Below are 18,713 nucleotides of genomic sequence, written 5' to 3'. Positions count from 1 at the left end.
TTCATTCCGTGGATTTAAATACCATTTGTATGTTGGCAGGAGGCAAATGTATATATCCCCTCAGATCTCTCCTGCCAACATGATGCCTCCTTTTGAATGTTTCACAAGCATCTCAAACTAAACACAGCTAAAACAGAACACTTGACTCTTCCATCCCCAAACCTGCTTCTCCCACAGTCCCTAACAGTTCACATAATGGTACCACCATTACTTAGTTGCTCAAGCCCCAAACTTAAGAGCCATCCTTTTATTTCTCCCCTTCCACATTCGATTTTATCAGTAAGCTCTTGTCAATACTACCTCCAAACATATCCAGAATCAGTCCACTTGTCTCCTTGACTGCTACCTCCCTGGTTCTAGCCACCATTATTTCTTACCTACACTTCTGTAATGTCCTCTAACTGGTTTCCTTAATTCCATTCTTGCCCTCTTTTAGTCTGTTGTCCCCATGACAGCTAAAATGATTGTTAAAAAATGTATACCATGCCTGCCACTCCCTTGCCTACTACTCGTTAATTTCTTACTACTGAGTAAAGAATTACATCTAAAATCCTGAACATGGTCTACAAGGCCCCTTCATCCCAGCTTTTCAGTCTCATCCCATGTCAGTTGGCACCTCAATCGCTTTCCTGGCTTTCTCTAGTGTCCTGAAACGTGGCAAGCTGTTTCCCACTAGCGCCTTTCCCAGTGTCATCCTTCATCTTGCTGAAACATTCCTACACTCTCTTCAAACGGCACTTGTGCAGAGGCCTTCCTACAGGCATTTCCTTCATAGGACCTACCATATTTAATATATCTGTATTTAATTGTGTGTTTCTTTGGCTGATGTTTGCCTTCCCGTTAGATTGTAAGCTGAGAGGGCAGGGACGTAATAGTTTGTTCACCACTACATAACAGTTCCTCTTCAGGGCCTGGAACAAAATGCATTTATTGATCCTAAGAACAAAAGAGATGAAGCAAGAAAGAAAACAGCAAGACAGACATTCACCAACCCAATCATCTGTTTGCCACTGACTTTTGCTTCTTGAACTGAAGTCATTAGATTAATGGGGCAGTTGGAAAGAGAGTTGGTTTGGTGGCAAAAGAGAATTCATTCTGGTTTTGGTTTATTGTTACTGTAGTACAAACATAGTTACTCTCCTCTTGCCCCCTACTTTAAAGGCAGAATTCCAGAAAAGTATTAGAAAAGGAATAAACACACAACAGCATTGGTAAATATGAACAAGTTCTACTGCAGGACCTGGAAGTTGAAGAAATTCTGGAAGACATCAAGCAGATAAGGTAAGATGTAATAAAATACTATGGGGAATTTAATAAAATATTTGAGGAAATTTTGCAAGAAAACAAAAAGGATAATATTTTTAAATTAAGTTCAAATTTTATATAAATTTTATTTATTTATTAACAAAACAATAACTAACCAGAACAGAGAATAAGAGCCGCTTTTCCTAACTTTTCACTGGCTCCCCGATAAACTCCAAACCACAGGCAAAAGGGGAGAAAGAAGGCACAGTCTGTGGCCAAATGTAAGGAAAATACCTAGAGTAGGGTCAATGGAAGTGTTGGGCTGCTTTTCCTTCTCCCCCCTTGCATGCTGATGCCGAGCCTGGATATGGAGATGGCATTTGCTCCCAAGCTGAAGCCATGAGAAAGTCTCTTCTAATGAAGCAGAGAATACCCCTAAGGGCTGGAAGACTTGCAGTATGTGTGTGGGACCAGAAAGAAGCAGACCAAGCCCAAGGTTACTTTGAAACCAAAGAGGTGACACAGAGGTGAAAAAACAGAAAGGGCAATTCTGCAGAGGAATGAAATCCACTCATGCACACCACTCCCTGAGGAAAGTCTTCCCCAGTTTGGAGACTAATATTCATTTGCTGCCGTCTTATCCTCTTCTCACATACCCTGAAGGGAAGATGGACCATCAGCATTTCCCACCTTTAACCCTCTCTTTCAGGGTAGGAGCTTGTCATAGAAACAGGCACGACTGTAGAGGAAACCCAAACCAGTCTCCAACACCAAACAACTGACTCCATCTAAAAATATGAACAAACAACGCCAGACATTTGGGGAAAATTAACAGCACGAAAGAGAAGAACAAAGATTAACAGAGGGAAACCGAGACAACAGAATACATAAGAGAACTTTCAAAAATCCAGTTTGTATCCTTGTAGGGATTTAGGAAGACCATGTGTCTATCAAACAAGAAAATACTCATAAAAAATAAGTCAAAGGGCAAGAATAGTTTTTGGAAATTAAAATATGATTGCCAAATTTTAAAAACTTAAAGAAGTCCTATTGAATGGACATTGCTAAACACCAAAGTAGGAAAATGAAAGATAAGAAAATCTCCCAGAACTTAAACAAAACGACAGAGATATCAATTACAAGATCAAGAAAGGGATATGGAAATTGTGGTTGGAAAGAAAAGAAAGACTTGGAAGACAGATCTTAAGTTTCCAAAATTCATCCAGAATAAGAGAGCAGAGGGCACCAATGGGAGAAAACAACAAAGAAATAACAGAGGAAAACGTCTATAAAATAAGGATGGACTTGAATATTAGTTCATTTATTCAATAACACACAGTGAGCTCTTACTTTTTATTCCACACACTGGGGAATAAAATGCCATATATGTCAGTGAACAAAATAGACAAAAATCTCTGCCCTGTTGGAGCCTACCTCTCAGAATGCTGAGCGCGTGCGCACACACACACACACACACAGAACACTGGGATATACCCAGTGTCATTTCTAAACTTCAAGGATAAAGATAATGCCCTAAAAGCTAGTAGTAGCTGGGACAGGAGACATTTGTCTACAGAGGCATTAGACTTTTCATCTGGGACATATTTGCTAGATGACAGTAGAGTAATGCCTAGAAAATTCTGAGGGAAGGTTATTTTGTAACTAGAATCCTATTACCAAACTATCATTCAAGTGTGAGAACAAGAGAAAGACCTTTTATTGGACATCTGAAGACCTATAAAATTGTTCACGCATATACCCTTTCTGTAAAAAACCCCAAAAGCAAAACTTCAGTATGGAATTCAGAAAATTAGAAAATGAATCCAAGAAAGAGGATTTCACATTGAATGAGAAAGAGTTGAAATAATCCACAAGGTTAAAAAACAAACAAACACCCACACACACAAGTAGCTAATGCAACAGCTAATTGGCAAGCTTAGAAAGCAATCAATCCAAATTAGAACAAAAATATCTGAGGTCTCTAGGAAGAATGCTGTGGTAATTTGAATCCATGTCCTCTAATCCATTCCTGTGGGTGTAGACCTATTGTAGGTGGGATCTTCTGATTAGGTTATTTCAACTGAGATGTGACCACTTCATTCAAGATGGGTATTAATTCCCTTACTGGAGTCCTTTATAGAAAAGAGATGAAATTAAGAGAAGCTCACAGAGAAACACCTAGAGAACTTTAGAGGAAAAGCCACAGATGCAGAAGCCAGAAGCTGAAGCAACAAAACCCCAGAGAGAAGACGAGTAGACGTTACCACGTGCCTTGCTGACAGAGGAACCCAAGCTTGCTGGTAACTGGTCTTCTGAGAAAGTATCTTCCTGTTGATGCCTTAACTGGGACATTTTCCCGGCTTTAGAATTATAAATTTGTAAGCTAACAAATCCCCATTGTAAAAGCCAAACCTTTTCTGGTATATTGCATTTCGGAAGCTTTAGCAAACCAGAACAAATGTCTTCAGGAAAAGTAGCTGCCGTAACATAAATTACACAGTTAAAAACCCTGAAATAGAAATATGTTGTATACTGACAAATCATGATATATTATATAATATATTATGATATTTTATTTTTATGGTACTGATTAGATGAAAGCATATTTTCTTCTGATTAACAACATAAATATGAAATATTTCCTCCAGGAAAAACAAATCCAAGAAAGGCAAGGTCTAAATATAAAATACTCTAAAATGAGGCATGAATCTGGATGTGGTGTTAGAAAGATAATTCTTTGGAAAAAAAGTCAAATCTTCATGGGTAAATCAGAGAATCTGAAATAAAGCATAATACGGTTTATCATCAATCTTAACTATGTCCCATGAAGCCCATGTGCTCAATCGATGGGGTGCAGAGCTGTCCAAAGGCCTGGAAAATGTGGACATATATGGGAAGAGGCTGGAACCAGTGCTAGGGATTTCCAAGTTGCTCACACACAACAGATGTCCACTGAGGCTGAGAAGAGCTAAGGTAAAGGAAAACACTCTGCAGAGCCATCTTTTAGGAGCAGACATGAGGAAGAGCAGGCACCAAAGGCTGCAAAGGAGCCCTCAGATGTAGAAACGTGTGGACTCTCCCAGAAAGGAAGATGATATGCAGAAAGGAGAATCATTGGTGATTGTCTTAGGGGCTGAAAAAAGAGCCAATGGTTTGGAACTTGCCAGGAACTGGTGATCTAATTCTATTCAGTGCCAGCTTGTAAGGCAGTTTGGAGCTGGAATGCAGAAATCATCACAAATTGCCATGTTTTCCAGTCACAAGGAGACATGGGAGGCAGGGAAAGGAGTCTTCCCCTCCCCCAGCCCTTATGATCACACTAGGATGCTGCAAACCTGGTCTGAGGTGGGAGAGTAGGAGCTGGTTATCTCATTGCCAAACATGAGGCTGTATCTTCAAAGTAAGAGCCCTCCACACTGGATACATGCTGCATAAAAGCTTTTGCTAAATAGTATGTCTTTTTGAGAATGTTAGAACATGCTCTATTTTTGCAGTCCTCGGGCACCTCCCTGTCATCTTTTTGCAGGTATAAGAAGTAGCCTCCTGGTACTGGGACATAGTCCTGCTGCTTTTGATTATCTTCCACTTGACAAAAAGGCACAACCTGGGGTTGAAGCATCCTGCTGTGTATTCCATAAACAATCCCATCATCACACAGCAATTCAATGATCGGTATTTACCCCTACGAAGTATCTCCCAACAGCTCGCCAAGCTGCTCTCCAATAAAGATGTATCTGTGGTTTCTGAAGGCAACCAAGGCATGCCATTCAAATGGAAGGCTTTGCTAGGAGGAGGGAAGTGGGTTTTCATCTGGCTGGGAAGCCCGGGGTAATGAAGTCATTGCCATGGATTTTAATCCTCCAGGAGCCAGTAAGCTTAATTCAGAGAAGACCATGTGTTTTACGGCCAGAAGGCAATGATGGACTCTGCTCTGGAGTGGTCCCCCTCCTTGAATGAGTTCTCAGTGAACAGAGAGCTAGTGAACCTACTGCTGTATACAGTGGTGAACTAGAATATCTGACATCTAGAGCAGATCATTCTTTAATACCCCTTCCTCCAAACATTATTATTTTCAGTAATAATCATGTAATGATCAATAACAATACTTTTTCTTGATCTTCTTAAGTTTGAAAATAAACAATTTCTAAAAATTTCAATGTATAGGTGTTATTCAGGTTCAGCAAAATATTTCAAGAACTAAAAATTGCACTTACCAAACAAAAATATTATATGTTGTTCACACTCTCCTTCACACTTTTAAAGTTTAAACACAAGTAAAAACTCTAAGAAGCCATACAGAATGACATAATTGAAATAATTCAAATTCTGTTTCTTTGCCTTTATCAAAAGAGTGCTTTCATTGTTTATTTTGAATTGACTGTTAACGTTCAGTTGTAGTGGCTGGAGACAGGACATAGCCTGAATTGAACTCCACCAATTCTGAGCCCTTAGGAACTTCTTGGAACAAACACATGCAGCCTAGTCCTTGTGTGTTGGAGGCTAACTGGATAACAGAATTACCCAAATTAATTTCTGTGTAAAATATATAGTGTTCATTAAAGGCTAAGTAGCAAAAAGGTTCTAATTTGAAGATTACACATATATTATTAAAACCCAACAGAATCCACAACAACTGTTTAGAGTTCAGACCAACACAAGATTTCTTTGGGGAGGAATAGTTTATCATGGATGTTTTTAACATTTCTAGCACATGGATATAATAAAAAGCAGAAAAGCAGATCAAACTTGCAGTGGGTTTCATCACTGCTTTTAAATTTTCTATAGACAATGCAGCCCCTTACTGCCTGCACCCAGTGTAGACCACGCCCAGTGTAGACCACGCCCAGCATGCCACCTTTGGCACACCTCCGACTGGACAGGTTCTGAAGCTTCAGAAGTACTTTCCAAGGAGTCAAGTGGCTTGAGCCACATGTGTTGATTATACAGAGATCAGTGTGTGACACCAGGAAAGCCATGTCCCTCTGAGAATATTTGGTGCAAAATCCCATCCAACGGGAGCTCTCAAGATTGGATGGTTAGAATCTGTACCAAACAAACCCTCTCTGTGGTAAAGCACAGAAGCAGTCTTGAGTTATACTTGCACTGGAGTTGTATCTTTATGCACGGTTTGCTGCTGTTAACGTATCTTCAAAGGCTTACGGTGCCTCTCTGTATCAGAAGGATGTATTAGGAGCCCAGAGTAGTGATACATCAGAGCAGGTCTCTTTCTTGCAACCTTAAATAGCTAATACACAGTTATTATAATAACAAAAAATCATAATATCTTTGTATATTTTTACAATCTATAAAACACACCTAGGACCATTACATAATTTGATTTTCCCACAAACTTTGAGATATAGGACTTATTGCCCTTATTTTACAGATGAGCAAACAGAAGCTCTGAGATGCTGATTGACTGCCAAACATCACTCAGTTGGTACATGGTAGAGTGGGGCCTCAAACCACAATCTCCTGAGTCCAGTGCACTTTCAACTACACAGCTCTGAAGTATGCTAATAACTGGGACTGTTATAGATAAAATGATGAAGAGGGCTTATTCTTTGCAAGGAGTGTATAATCTGTTACCCAGCAGCAGTTCAGATTCCCTTACATTTAATCCACTGGCAATGCCCTTTTCCATCTTGTTCACCTGGCAGATCCCTACACATCCTTTAAGACCTATCTGAAGAGAAGCCTTCTGCCAAGCCTTCCCCGACCCTGAAGGTGGGGTAACTTTCTCCTTTGTGCAGCCAATGGATCTCACCATACCTGCCTCACATCCCTTATCAGGCGAAACTGTAACACCTGATTTGCATTTCTCTCTCTAAACTTGACTGTAAGCTTACCTTTAAGATCAGGAGCTGTGGTTGATTCTTATTTGCATCCCTGTGTCTCTCAGGGTGTCTGGCACATATCAAGCTCAGAGCAAATTTTAAACTCCACACATCCCAATTTCTGGGAAAAAACATAACTCAAAAGTATTTAGGATTGAGGGTTGAGTTAGTGTAACATCATCCTCCTATACAGAAAAGCATATATCCATTAAGTTCTATTTGCTTTTTCTCAGACCTGCAAAATCAGAAATACAGAGATGGACACTTACATCATTGACTCCACTTCCAAAAACTGAAATTGAAAACAGAATAAAATTATCCTGTGAATGAAATCAGTATTCTATTTCTTTTTTTTTTTCTTTTTAAGTATAATTTTATTGAAACATATTAACCTACCATGTATTCTGTTTCTTAATGCTGCTAAATATATCTGCCAAACCGATCTTAGATCACGTTAGCAATCTCTCAGAGAATATCAGAGCTGGATGGAACAGGTGTGAGAAAATCAGGCAACCCAGTACCTTGATTTTATACATGAGGACATGGAGACTCTGAGATACTAAGCGACCTGCCTAAGATTTCATGGTTGATTAGGGGAAAAGCCAAGCCAGGGAGCACATTCCAGTATTCCTTGATGCTTTCCTGATCCAAAGGAGGAAGAAGATGCGCAGTACAAGCAAAGCACAGGGGCGGGATTCTGGTCTGCTCAACCACCTACACCCCCTAAGGAAAATTCAACAGACAAAACAAGAATCTACAAAATAAGGACTGACCATCCTCATTACTAGAGGGTTATTCCCTTGACTACACAACATGCCACAGGGCTCTTCAAAGTGCAAATTGTATCCTTTAGAGAAGTTTTTAAAAAATTCTACTTACAAACAAAAAGGTTTACATACACTTTGTAGCAAAGAAATTTAAGTCACAAAGTAAGGCATCTGGGGGGCTTTGGAGTATAGTCTGTATTCATCAACAGCAGCTGTCAATTCAAGGTCCCAAGATTCTAGACCCAACTCCAGTGTTCACTTGTTCTACAATCACAGATAAATCCCTGGCCATGCTGAGCCTTCCACATCTACAGACTGGTGACGGACATAGCTATTTCTCTTACTTTACTGAGAAATTGTAACAAATGAGATGATACATGTTGAGATCATGTACCCCCAAAGCCAATGAGATTGGAGACTACTTCACCTCTGTGATATTCTTCCCCCAAAACCATAACTCCAGTCTAATCATGAGAAACCATCAGACAAACCCAAATTGAGGGACATTCTATATAACATCTGGCCCGTAATCTTCAAAATTGTCAAGGTCAAAAAAGCACAGAAAGACAGAGAAACTGCCAAGTCCAGAGACATGACAACTAAATGCAATGTGGCACCCTGAATTAGATCCTGCAACAGAAAGGGGACATCAGTGGAATAACTGGGGAAATCAGAATAAAGTCTGGACTTCAGTTAATTGTAATGTACCCATATTGGTTTCTTAGTTTTGACAAATGTACCATGGTTATGTAAGATGTCAACATTAGGGGAAGCTGTGTAAATGGTATAAAACTAAAATTATTCCAAAATAAATAGTTTATTTTGAAAATGTGATAACAACAGAGAAGACTTTCTTAAGTATAATAAATTATATTCAAATGCTAGGTCATGCCTAGAGAGAACATAGATTTGTAGAGAAAAATGTAATTTGAGAGATTAATCTGTCATTGTATGTTATTTTTTGTCTGTTGGTTAGTTATCTTTTTGTTAAGAGATAAAATAGAACTGTATTCCGTCTAAGAAATGTTTTCTGCTAATCATATTTAGACAAATTTGTACTGGAAAGAACACTGATTCAGAAGTAAAGAGTTCTGGTTTCAAGACATGATCCCATGTTGACATGCAGTACACAATTTCACCTAGCTTGGTTTGTTTCCTCATCTGGATAAGCACTGGTTTATCTTCCAAAGATACCCTTCATATCAAGGCAACAAAAGCAATAAATATCTAGTCCAAGGAGTACTATTTCGCACGTCTCTACCTGGAGGTGTTAGGCCAGAGCAGGCCAGAGCAGTGTCTGTTCATCTTAAAGTGCCACCCGGTGATGAGATGGGACTGGGCATCTTAGCAGCCTCCTATGCTCGACTATTCTATGGAGGAACGAGGGGCCCGGAGGTAGGCTGGATTCTAAGATGCCCCAGGAGTCCCACCACCTGGCGTACACACCCTGTATCATTCCTCATCTCAGGTATGGACAAGACTTGTGATTATGTAGGGATTTCAGCCTTATGACTAAGTTAATACTATATGGCAAAGGTGAAAGGAGTGTGCAGATCCGATTAAATTCCTCTATCAGTTGGCTTTGAGTGACTCAAAAGGGAGATTATCCCTGGTGGGTGAGATCTATAAAAGAGGAACTAGACCTTCCTTGCAGGGAGAGATCTGAAGGGACAGAGACACTTTCCTGCTGGTCTTGAAGAAGCAGACAGACATGTTGTACACTGCCCATGGAGAAGGGGCAGCACCCAAGAGACAAGGGCCTCAGCTCTACACCTCTAAAGAACTGAATTCTCTCAAGGAACTGAATGAGCTTGGAAGAGAACCTTAAGCCCAGCTAAGAGTGCAGTGCACTGACACCTTTCGTTGGCCCCTGAGACCCCAAGTAAAGGACCTCGCTGAGCTGTGCCCAGACCCTGACCTACGGAAACTGAGAGATAATAACGGTTTATTAAGCTGCTACATTTGTTGGTAACTTGTTATGCATCATGGAAAGCTAATATAGGCACTGCTTACAGTACGGAAGAGTGGGGGTAGAGCCAGGCCATCCTAGGGGGCAAGCATCCCCCACCATCCAGCCTGTTTTCCTTCCTTGGAAGATTGCCAGAGAAGAAGAGCACACAACACTCCTTACCAGTGTGTAGCATGAGCCAAAGAAAACGGGTTGTTTAAGAAAACACAGTTAATTAGGAATCAGAGATAGACCACATGTAGTTGCTGGTTCAGTTTTCCCAGACTGCTCAAGCAAATACCAAATATTCGCTCATAGTTTGAGGCTGGGAAACAGTCCATATCAAGATGCCATCAAGACAATTCTTTCTTCCTGGAGACTGTGGCGTTCTGGGGCTGGCTGCCGGTGGCACTTTGTCCTTGGCTGGCCACAGAGCAAGGCACATGGGGCATCTCCTGGTCTCTCCCTTCTCTTCCGGGATCCATGATGTTCAGCTTCTGGCTGCTCCCTCTGTGGCTTGCTCTCTCTGTCTGAATTTCACTCCCCTTATAAAGGACTCCGGTCATAGGATAAAGACCCATTCTGACTGGGGTGGGCCGCAACGTTAACCGAAGTAGCCTCATGGAAAGTGACTACTTACAACGGGTTAACACCCACAGGAACGGATAAGGTTTAAGAACATGTTTTCCTCCAGTACATATAGCTCCAAAGCACCACAGTTGCCAAGAAGTATAATTACCTTCATCTTCTAACAATCTTGAGGTCTCCTTTGCCCAACAAAGGGGGAAAGAGGCATTTTGGAAAAGTTTTTGGCCTGGGAGAACAATTACTGCTTGATTTTTAAAAAAAAATTTTTTAAATTCAGTTTTATTGAAATATATTCACATACCATACAATCATCCATGTTGTACAACCAACTGTTCACAGTACAATCATATAGTTGTGCATTCATCACCCCAATCTATTTTTGAACATTTTCCTTACACCAGAAAGAATCAGAATAAAAAATAAAAGTAAAAAAGAACACCCAAATCATCCCCCCCATCCTACCCTATTTTTCATTTAGTTTTTGTCCCCATTTTTCTACTTATCCATCCATACACTGGATAAAGGGAGTGTGATCCACAAGGTTTTCACAGTCACACTGTCACCCCTTGTAATCTATATTGTTATACAATCATCCTCAAGAGTCCAGGCTACTGGGTTGGAGCTTCAGAGCTTCAGGTATTTACTTCTAGCTATTCCAATACATTAAAACCTAAAAAGGGTTATCTATATAGTACATAAGAATGTCCACCAGAGTGACCTCTCGACTCCATTTGAAATCTCTCAGCCACTGAAGCTTTATTTCATTTCATTTCACCTCTCCCAACTGCTCAATTTTAACCTAAGCTTCCAGGGATGATGCAATGAGCCAAAGCTGGCATTTGGTCCCAGTCCTGATCTGAAGTCTAAACTAAGAGTTTCTCTATTCATCACTCAGGCTGCTTACACACTTAGCTTCATGATCCCATGGTGCTTGCCAGATCTCTGAGGACAAGTAAATTGCTTACACCTGTTTACCATCCTGTTATTCCAGGACCTCTAGCTAAACACTTTTTTAAGATTGGCCCACAAGGTCCCCTGTCATCTGACTCCAGAACACTGAACCAGGCTGAGCTCGGACCACTCTGCCTCCACCACTGCACCCACCAGCCACGGTGGATTTTCTCTTTTGTCTTCTATAGGCCAAGCCTGTGCCTGCCCCAGAGCCTTCACTCAGGCTCACTCCACTGCCTGGGACACTTCCCTCACTACACTCGTTACCAGTATAATTTCCTCCCTCAACTTCTGGTCTCAGTTTCCCATGGCTCACACAGGAAGGCCTCTGATCTCCAGATCATCCTTGCTGAAATTTCCAGAACCCAAAGAGCTTCCTCTTGACACAACTTACAGTTTGTAATTATGTATTTTGCTTTTTTCCACACTTGCCTTCTAAGGCTAAGGAGCGGCTGTCTCCAGAGTCAGGCCTTTGTTGCCTAGCTTTTTGAAGGGGCAAGAATTCCTGTCTGTTCTGACCCAAGCCAATTTAGCAGACATTGAGCCCCTGTTGTATGCAAGGTTTGAGGGGGCAGGAGTAGAAGGAATCAGTGTCCCTGACCCTAGAAATCTCACAGTTTCTATTTTAGCTCACACTTCCCTCATCTCTCACTTTGAATTCTGCAGTAGTTTCAAGCCCTTCCTTGGCTCCCCAGTGACCCTGGGGTAAAATCCAAACTCCTGGCTCTCATTCAGGGCCTACCATGATCTGCCCCCTTCTGCTTTCCCCAACCTTAAACCCCCCAACTGCCTCTTGTTCTGGTGAGTCACTGTCTTCCCTGCCACAGGGCCTTGGCCCCTCTTGCTCCCCTTCCTGAAGCACCATTTCTTCTCTTCTTCCCCTAGCAGAATCCTACTAACCCTTGGGGGACTTGGTTTAGGCATTGCCTCCTCTAGGAAGCCCCCCTTGATCTCTCAGACTGGGTAGTCTTTGAACACCATCCATGGCAATCCTGGAAACATTGTAAGATGATTAGACATTCATCCATCTCTCTTCAACTATCCTGAGCTCCTTGAGACCACCAGGGAGGCACTTTTGTATCTTACACACCCAAGTCCAAGTACGGTCATGCCGAAAGCAGTTGCCCAGAGAGAGTTCACAGGACAAGTGTGCTGAAGAGCTCAGGTTTGGGGACCTGGAAGTGACCCTTTGGAAGTAGCAGACTTGAAAAGCATCTTTTTACCTGCTTCAGGGTTCCACTAAGTTGAAAAGACACAACAAAGATCATCATTTTATGCTTTAAAATGGGAGCACGCCCCAGATTCTGGGGTCCCAGGCTGAAAAGGGGGAAGGAAACTCACCTCTCAAACACTATCCCATGAAGCCAGCGTTGGGGTAAGAGGCTGCTTATTATTTTTTTTAAACTTTATTTATCAAAAAAAAAAAAAAAAAAAAAAAAAAATTTCCAAACAAAACAAAGCAAAGCAATTAGAAAACAAATATCCTGAAATAATTTCATTCCTTCCAATATAATCCTACCATACCAAAAGAAAATTAACAAACCATAGTCACACCTGTCTTGAAGACATAATGCTGAGTGACATAAGCCAGACACAAAAGGAGAGATATTGTATGTTATAACTAATGTAAACTCTGTGAAAAATGTAAAATAAGTGTCTTATATTGTAGAATATAGGGGACCTAGAGATAGACAGCATCTAGTTAAAGAGGAACAATAATCTAGTAAGAACAAACAAGATATTGAGGGTGATCTCAATGATATGGGAATGCTTATTACTTTTAACAACTAGATTGTAAATTCCAAGAGGTTAAAGACTACCTTTCTGTAATCCCAGTTCCTAGCAAAGTACCACCTCTAAAGAAAAAGTCCAATTTCCCTACTGTTTAGGATAAATGGAACGTTAATAGACAATATTTGGCATATATTTTCCTGAAATGTGTAAATGTGTGTTTATTCATGCTAAATTATAAACGTATTATATACATGTGTGAGTTAAATATATGTATACAGTAGATCACACACACTTCAAATGCTACTAAACCCCATGCTGAATCCTTCAATATCCTTTTTTTTTCTTTTTTGGTTTTGCGGTCTTAAAACTTAGGTGCTGATCTTTTCTTGCCTTGACAATTACAAAAACCACCTCATTGCTCCTTCTGCCTCTGGTATCTTCGATGGAATACAGTACACCCCCATCATTGCAGCCATAGCTGGTGTTATAAAATACACATTTGATTGCGTTTCTCCAGAGCTTAGAAACATTTTTACACTTCTCCCATTCTTAAACTCCTGAATATAAATAACAAAGAGTTTCATAATCTGCACGGAGACCCTTGCTGGCTTCCCTGCTTATCATGCTTCACCATGCACCCCACCCTTCAGACACTCAAAAGTAGCACATCCCCCTAAACCCAATGTGCATTTTCACCCTTATTTGCCCTGTGCTGTTTACTCTGAAATTCTTAATATTCTCCTCCCTCTCCACTTTGGGTAATCTTAAACATCATCAAGACCCAGCTCCAACTTCCTTCCTTTCAGGGTTGTATTGAGACATCTGGACCTGAGAGAATGCTTTGGGCTGCAGGTGACAGAAAACCTGACTAAATGTGGTTCAAACAAAAAGTCACTTGCCAGTGTCAAGGCAGTTCCATGGGTAATTCAACACTCAAGTGGGCCATAAAAGACTGGGGGTGTCCCAACTTTATTTTTCTGCCATCTTCAGTGTGGCTTTTGTCCCCAGGTTTTTTCAGCAGACAGCCCCTCACATGTCTCTGACGGATGTCGTGTCACATGCAATGTCTAAACCAAAGGGACTGAAATCACCATGACTGATGTAGATAGTAATCAAATTTAATCTGGTGCTGGGAAGGGGCTCCTTTCCTGAGCACTTGGCTGTAGAGGGTGTACACCCAAACAAAATCTGGGCACTGCCTGCAAGGCAGACCACGGTGGTGAGCAGAACTGAGCGACAGGATGGATTTGAACAGGTAAACGAGGTCTGCTAAATGCCCCACTGGCAGAGTCACAGTACTTTGTTTCCTTCTTTAGGTGTTAAAACACATTGTATAAACCCTATCAAAGCCCCTGTCACGTTGAGTCATCTATTTATGGTTTATCTTTCTCATTAGACTGTGGGTTCACCCTTGAGTGAGAACAATATCCAAGTCACCTCTTCACCAATAGCCCCAAATGTGGTGCTTGACACCACATAAGTACTCCAGTTCGACTCCAGATGAACTGCCCAAGGTGGGGACTTCCTTTGCTAAATCAACCGTTTGCTTGCCATTGCTACAGAGCTCATATACTTCTATTCACAACAAGCTTTGCTGAAGTCACAGATCCACAACTGTTTCACCAACTGACAATTACCTCTATACTGGGTAAAAAACTCATGGAACAATAAATTGCACAAGTAGTCTATTCATATGATGTTCCTTTTCCTTTCACACATTCACAGCCTGAAAAAAAAAAAAAATCCCAGTAGCAAATTGAAGAAAACACTTAACTTTATAAGCAAGAAGGAATAATAAGAGGTAAGGATCCGTCGCTTGCCCCAAGCACCAATGCAGTTGAAGTAGGTCACATGGAGTCTGCCAGGTGTTAGGAGTCTCAGGGTCAATTACCTAATTCCCAAATTGTAATTATGCATCCTTTCCAGCACAGTCAGAATTCCCAAAAATTTAGGAAATAAAATCAACAGATACCAGTCGTCTCTACCAGAACACTAAACGGTTTGGGGATTGTTAAATCCAGAGGATGATGAAGTCTTTTCTCAGTGAATCATGGTGTAGAAACCCTTTAATTTAGAAATTCAAGGCACATTTGCTAAGCACCTTTCATATTCCAGGCTTCATGAGAGACTCTCAGTTGCATCATTACATTTTTCAGCTTTAGGCTTCTCTTTCTTCTATTGCAAAGAAGTATCAATATCTAGTTACAGTGTTACCGATAAAATCATGGTAGTCATACCAACAACTGGCATATACTGACTCTCACCAGGCACCAGGAATGGTGATAAGAATGCAACCTGTATTATGCAATTTAATCTTCACAAAACCTTACGAGGTAGATTTGGTTCTTATCTCCGTGATTCAGATGTAGAAACTGGGGGCTTAGCGTGGTTGAGTAAATCGCCGACAGTCCTATCATTAGAAAGCATAGAACCCAGGCTCAACCCCAGGTCTCTCTGACTGCATATTCCACGCTCAGCCCCTGTCGCTTCCCACGAAATGGGTTTTACACATATTATCTCATTTCAAGCTGGAAATGAGGGAAAGCTAAACTCTTTAAATCAACACATAACAGAAAGGTAAAGCTTCTTTCCTGTGGTTCTCTTAGGAGCAACCACCAAATTAAAACAGAGCCTGGAACACATGTAAAGAAAGGATGCATCAACAGAGGAAAAAATCCACATTGGAAAAGTGTGGGGCTAAAAAGCAAAATTTTTCAGTGTCCATCCAGTCCTGTCTACAAGCATTCTCATCACTGCAGAGGATGTTCTCTGTAGGGGTAGAACTAGTTAAAAAGACATTTTAACCTAGAGGAAACATCCTTTGTTGCTCTAATTCCATACTAAGCAACACATAAGAATATAACTATAAATGTAATTTTGAGGAAACCTCAAATATGAGAAGAAAATTCCCCAGAAAAAAACACGCCCACATTCTATCCATTGGAAAGGGAAGACTCAATGGTAAATATATAATATTATATATCAATATCATGTCATGTGAACATACCTTGTGTCAATTAAGTTAAAGACTATTATTAGAAATCTTAACATTTCTGAGTGAATTAATCACGTCTAGTTTCTATGCCCACTTTACCAGAGTAAATTTATCAGGTTAATAACATCAACTTCTGAGACCATTTGGCAGCCAGCTGGTGTTTTCCAGGGTCACCTATTCTCCCTCACCACACCTGCTTTTCTCCCACGGGAAAGGTCCAAAAGCACATATTATTTTCCCATAACACAAATGAGAAAAGTGATGCTCAGAGGGGTTTGGTAACTTGCTTAGCTCTATATAATTGATGTAATAAACTCTATAGATGAAAGCAGATAGGAGACACAGCAGCAGCAAATGAACCAGGTAAGCTGGGGGCACTTCTCTTTCCAGCTGCCACCAACCACAGGGGTGTCCACTGATACCCTAGGCCCTCTGCTTTCAGAACCTATGCAGGGACAGCACATGGCTCCTCCTAACAGCTTTATTCCTTCCTCTCTCATATCCTAGCAGTTAACAATACTTTGGCATATCTCACCTGCCTTCCCTTCCATTTTTCTCTTTAACAAGCTTGCTCCTTCTCCTTCCTCTTTGGCCACTGAAGTCTTGAACCCACTGAAGGATGAGGACCATAACTATGGTAAGAGTAGTTCAGGGGGGGAAGGGGGGAGATGAATAAGCCTCCCAAGGACCCTGCCCCATATCTAAAGCCATGGTACGTTTCTGAATCTGACCTGTCTTCAGTTCTCTGTCCTCTTCCCCCTTGCCTGTTATTTTTAGCTGGTGTTTGGCAGATCAGCTAAGTCCTGGCCATGGCAGCTGATAAAGTGACATCAATGACAGCATGCATCCCAGCAAGCTTCGTTGCCACAGTTCGCCTTCCCAGACTGTGTTCATTAATGTTTAAGAAATGGCCCTGCCCCACTTAACCAGCAGACAGAGCTCCATCTGCATGTCTCCAGCCCCCTCTCCCTGATGGAGACATCCGTAGAAGAAAGAACCTTGGGACTGTAGGCTCAGATGTAAAAAAGTATTCTGTTAGTTGCCACTCACTCGACAAGCTTTCTCTTGAGTCATTCAGCACACAAATTAGACTCTGTTGCCTTTTGCAATACAGTCCCTGCTGTGAAGCAAAGTAAATTTCTAGAAATACAATGTATTTCACTCAAACTCCTTTTTTCCAAATAAAATAAGAAATACGCATTTACCTGGAACAAAGCTTCCCTGGACCACCTCCTTGTAAGCCCACCAGCCTTCATGGATTTTTGGTGAATTCTGTTGTGCTAAAGGAAAAACAAGAAAGAAGAGACTAAGATAACAGTAATAAACGCTGCGTCTTGACTCTCCAAGCAGGTGTGAATAGCCATAGAAAAACTCCTTTCCACCCCAAAGTAATACTTCAAAATGCAACAGCAACCCGCCCCTCCTTTTTTCAAATAGATTATCAAGCTGTAACTATATTGTTATAATTTTTATAAAAAGTCATCAGGATATTTTAATCAAAGAGAGCCATTAATTATGTATTTAGGCCTATCTGAATTCTCCTGTCACTTGTCTCTATCCGACTCTCCTCTTCTCCTATCTTGTGCACACACACAAACACGCATACACACACACATTTACACATACACACACAGAATTGAGGACAGGAGGCAGATCCTGTCCACAGTTGAGGCGAGAACGCTACATGTGATGGAACCCTTGGGTGGAGTAGAGGTAGGAAGTTTGCTGAAAGGGTCAACCTAGAAGGGGAAGGAAGCAATCAACCAGCTTCTCTCAGATCCCAGGAAATGAAAACAACAATACAAATAACCACAGTGAGAGCTTCTGACACCACAAGCAGAAAGACTGGAGGAACAAAAGACATTGGGAAATAACATAGGAATCTGTGATCTCATATTGATGTGCTCGGGATAATCCTTGACGTTTATGACAGTTAACAGGTAAACTGGGGCAATCCCACTGCACATGAGTGTGCATCCCAAAGTAGAGGTAACACAAACTACACAAATATTTCAGCTCTGAGTCATGCTAGAGAAAAATAAAATCTATTTCAACCATATTTGTAATGTGGCCAGTATACAGCAAAAGTTAAAATTTCACTTTAATTTCCTTCTCTGAGTCTTATTCTATTTTCATCCTCCCTCTTCAGAATGCTTAATTTTCAGACTCATCATTCTGGGCTAGAGAGGATGGATACAAAGCAACGGGTTTGAAAACAAGGCTTTGTATAGAGAGAGATTGGCTAAAATCTTTAACTCCTGACTGAGCCTGGATTGCTTAGCTCCAAGAGTCTTACCAGAGTGTAGAGAAGACACTTTTTTCTGCCTATGACATTAGGACTCCTGAGGCTTCCAGCTCTGTCTCTGGTTGAAGGAGAATTTAAGGCATAGAATAAGTAAAAGAGATACCCATCCCTTCTCGAGTTGACAGTGGGGCTAGGGAACTTTAGAAACAAATGAAGAACAACAAAGAACATATTTGAGGCTCTGGAAAGAAGACAACTTTCAAGTTGCCCAGCACAAATCTGGGGCATGGTATACCAAGTACATTGGATTTCCTGGTTCTCTGACTTCCCATGTAGCACAAATGGAGCTCAGATGTCTCCACAGCCCTTGAGGAAGACAGCAAAGGCAGCTGAGTTGAAAGCC

At 41.1% G+C, this 18,713-nt stretch overlaps 1 protein-coding gene across 2 annotated transcripts in view; it reads right to left on the bottom strand.

Annotated features, from left to right (window-relative positions):
• Window positions 1–18,713, bottom strand: part of CA10 (carbonic anhydrase 10) — a 485,859-nt gene that overhangs the window by 384,506 nt on the left and 82,640 nt on the right. For both annotated transcript variants that reach the window (XM_037809183.1, XM_037809184.1), the window contains exon 2: window positions 17,271–17,345. In XM_037809183.1, the coding sequence (XP_037665111.1) occupies window positions 17,271–17,345 (75 nt within the window). The remainder of the gene's footprint in view (window positions 1–17,270; window positions 17,346–18,713) is intronic.

Source organism: Choloepus didactylus, chromosome 18 (assembly GCF_015220235.1).
Source record: "Choloepus didactylus isolate mChoDid1 chromosome 18, mChoDid1.pri, whole genome shotgun sequence".
NCBI classification, from domain to species: Eukaryota; Metazoa; Chordata; class Mammalia; order Pilosa; family Megalonychidae; genus Choloepus; species Choloepus didactylus.
This window is presented reverse-complemented; position numbering and strand designations above follow the sequence as displayed.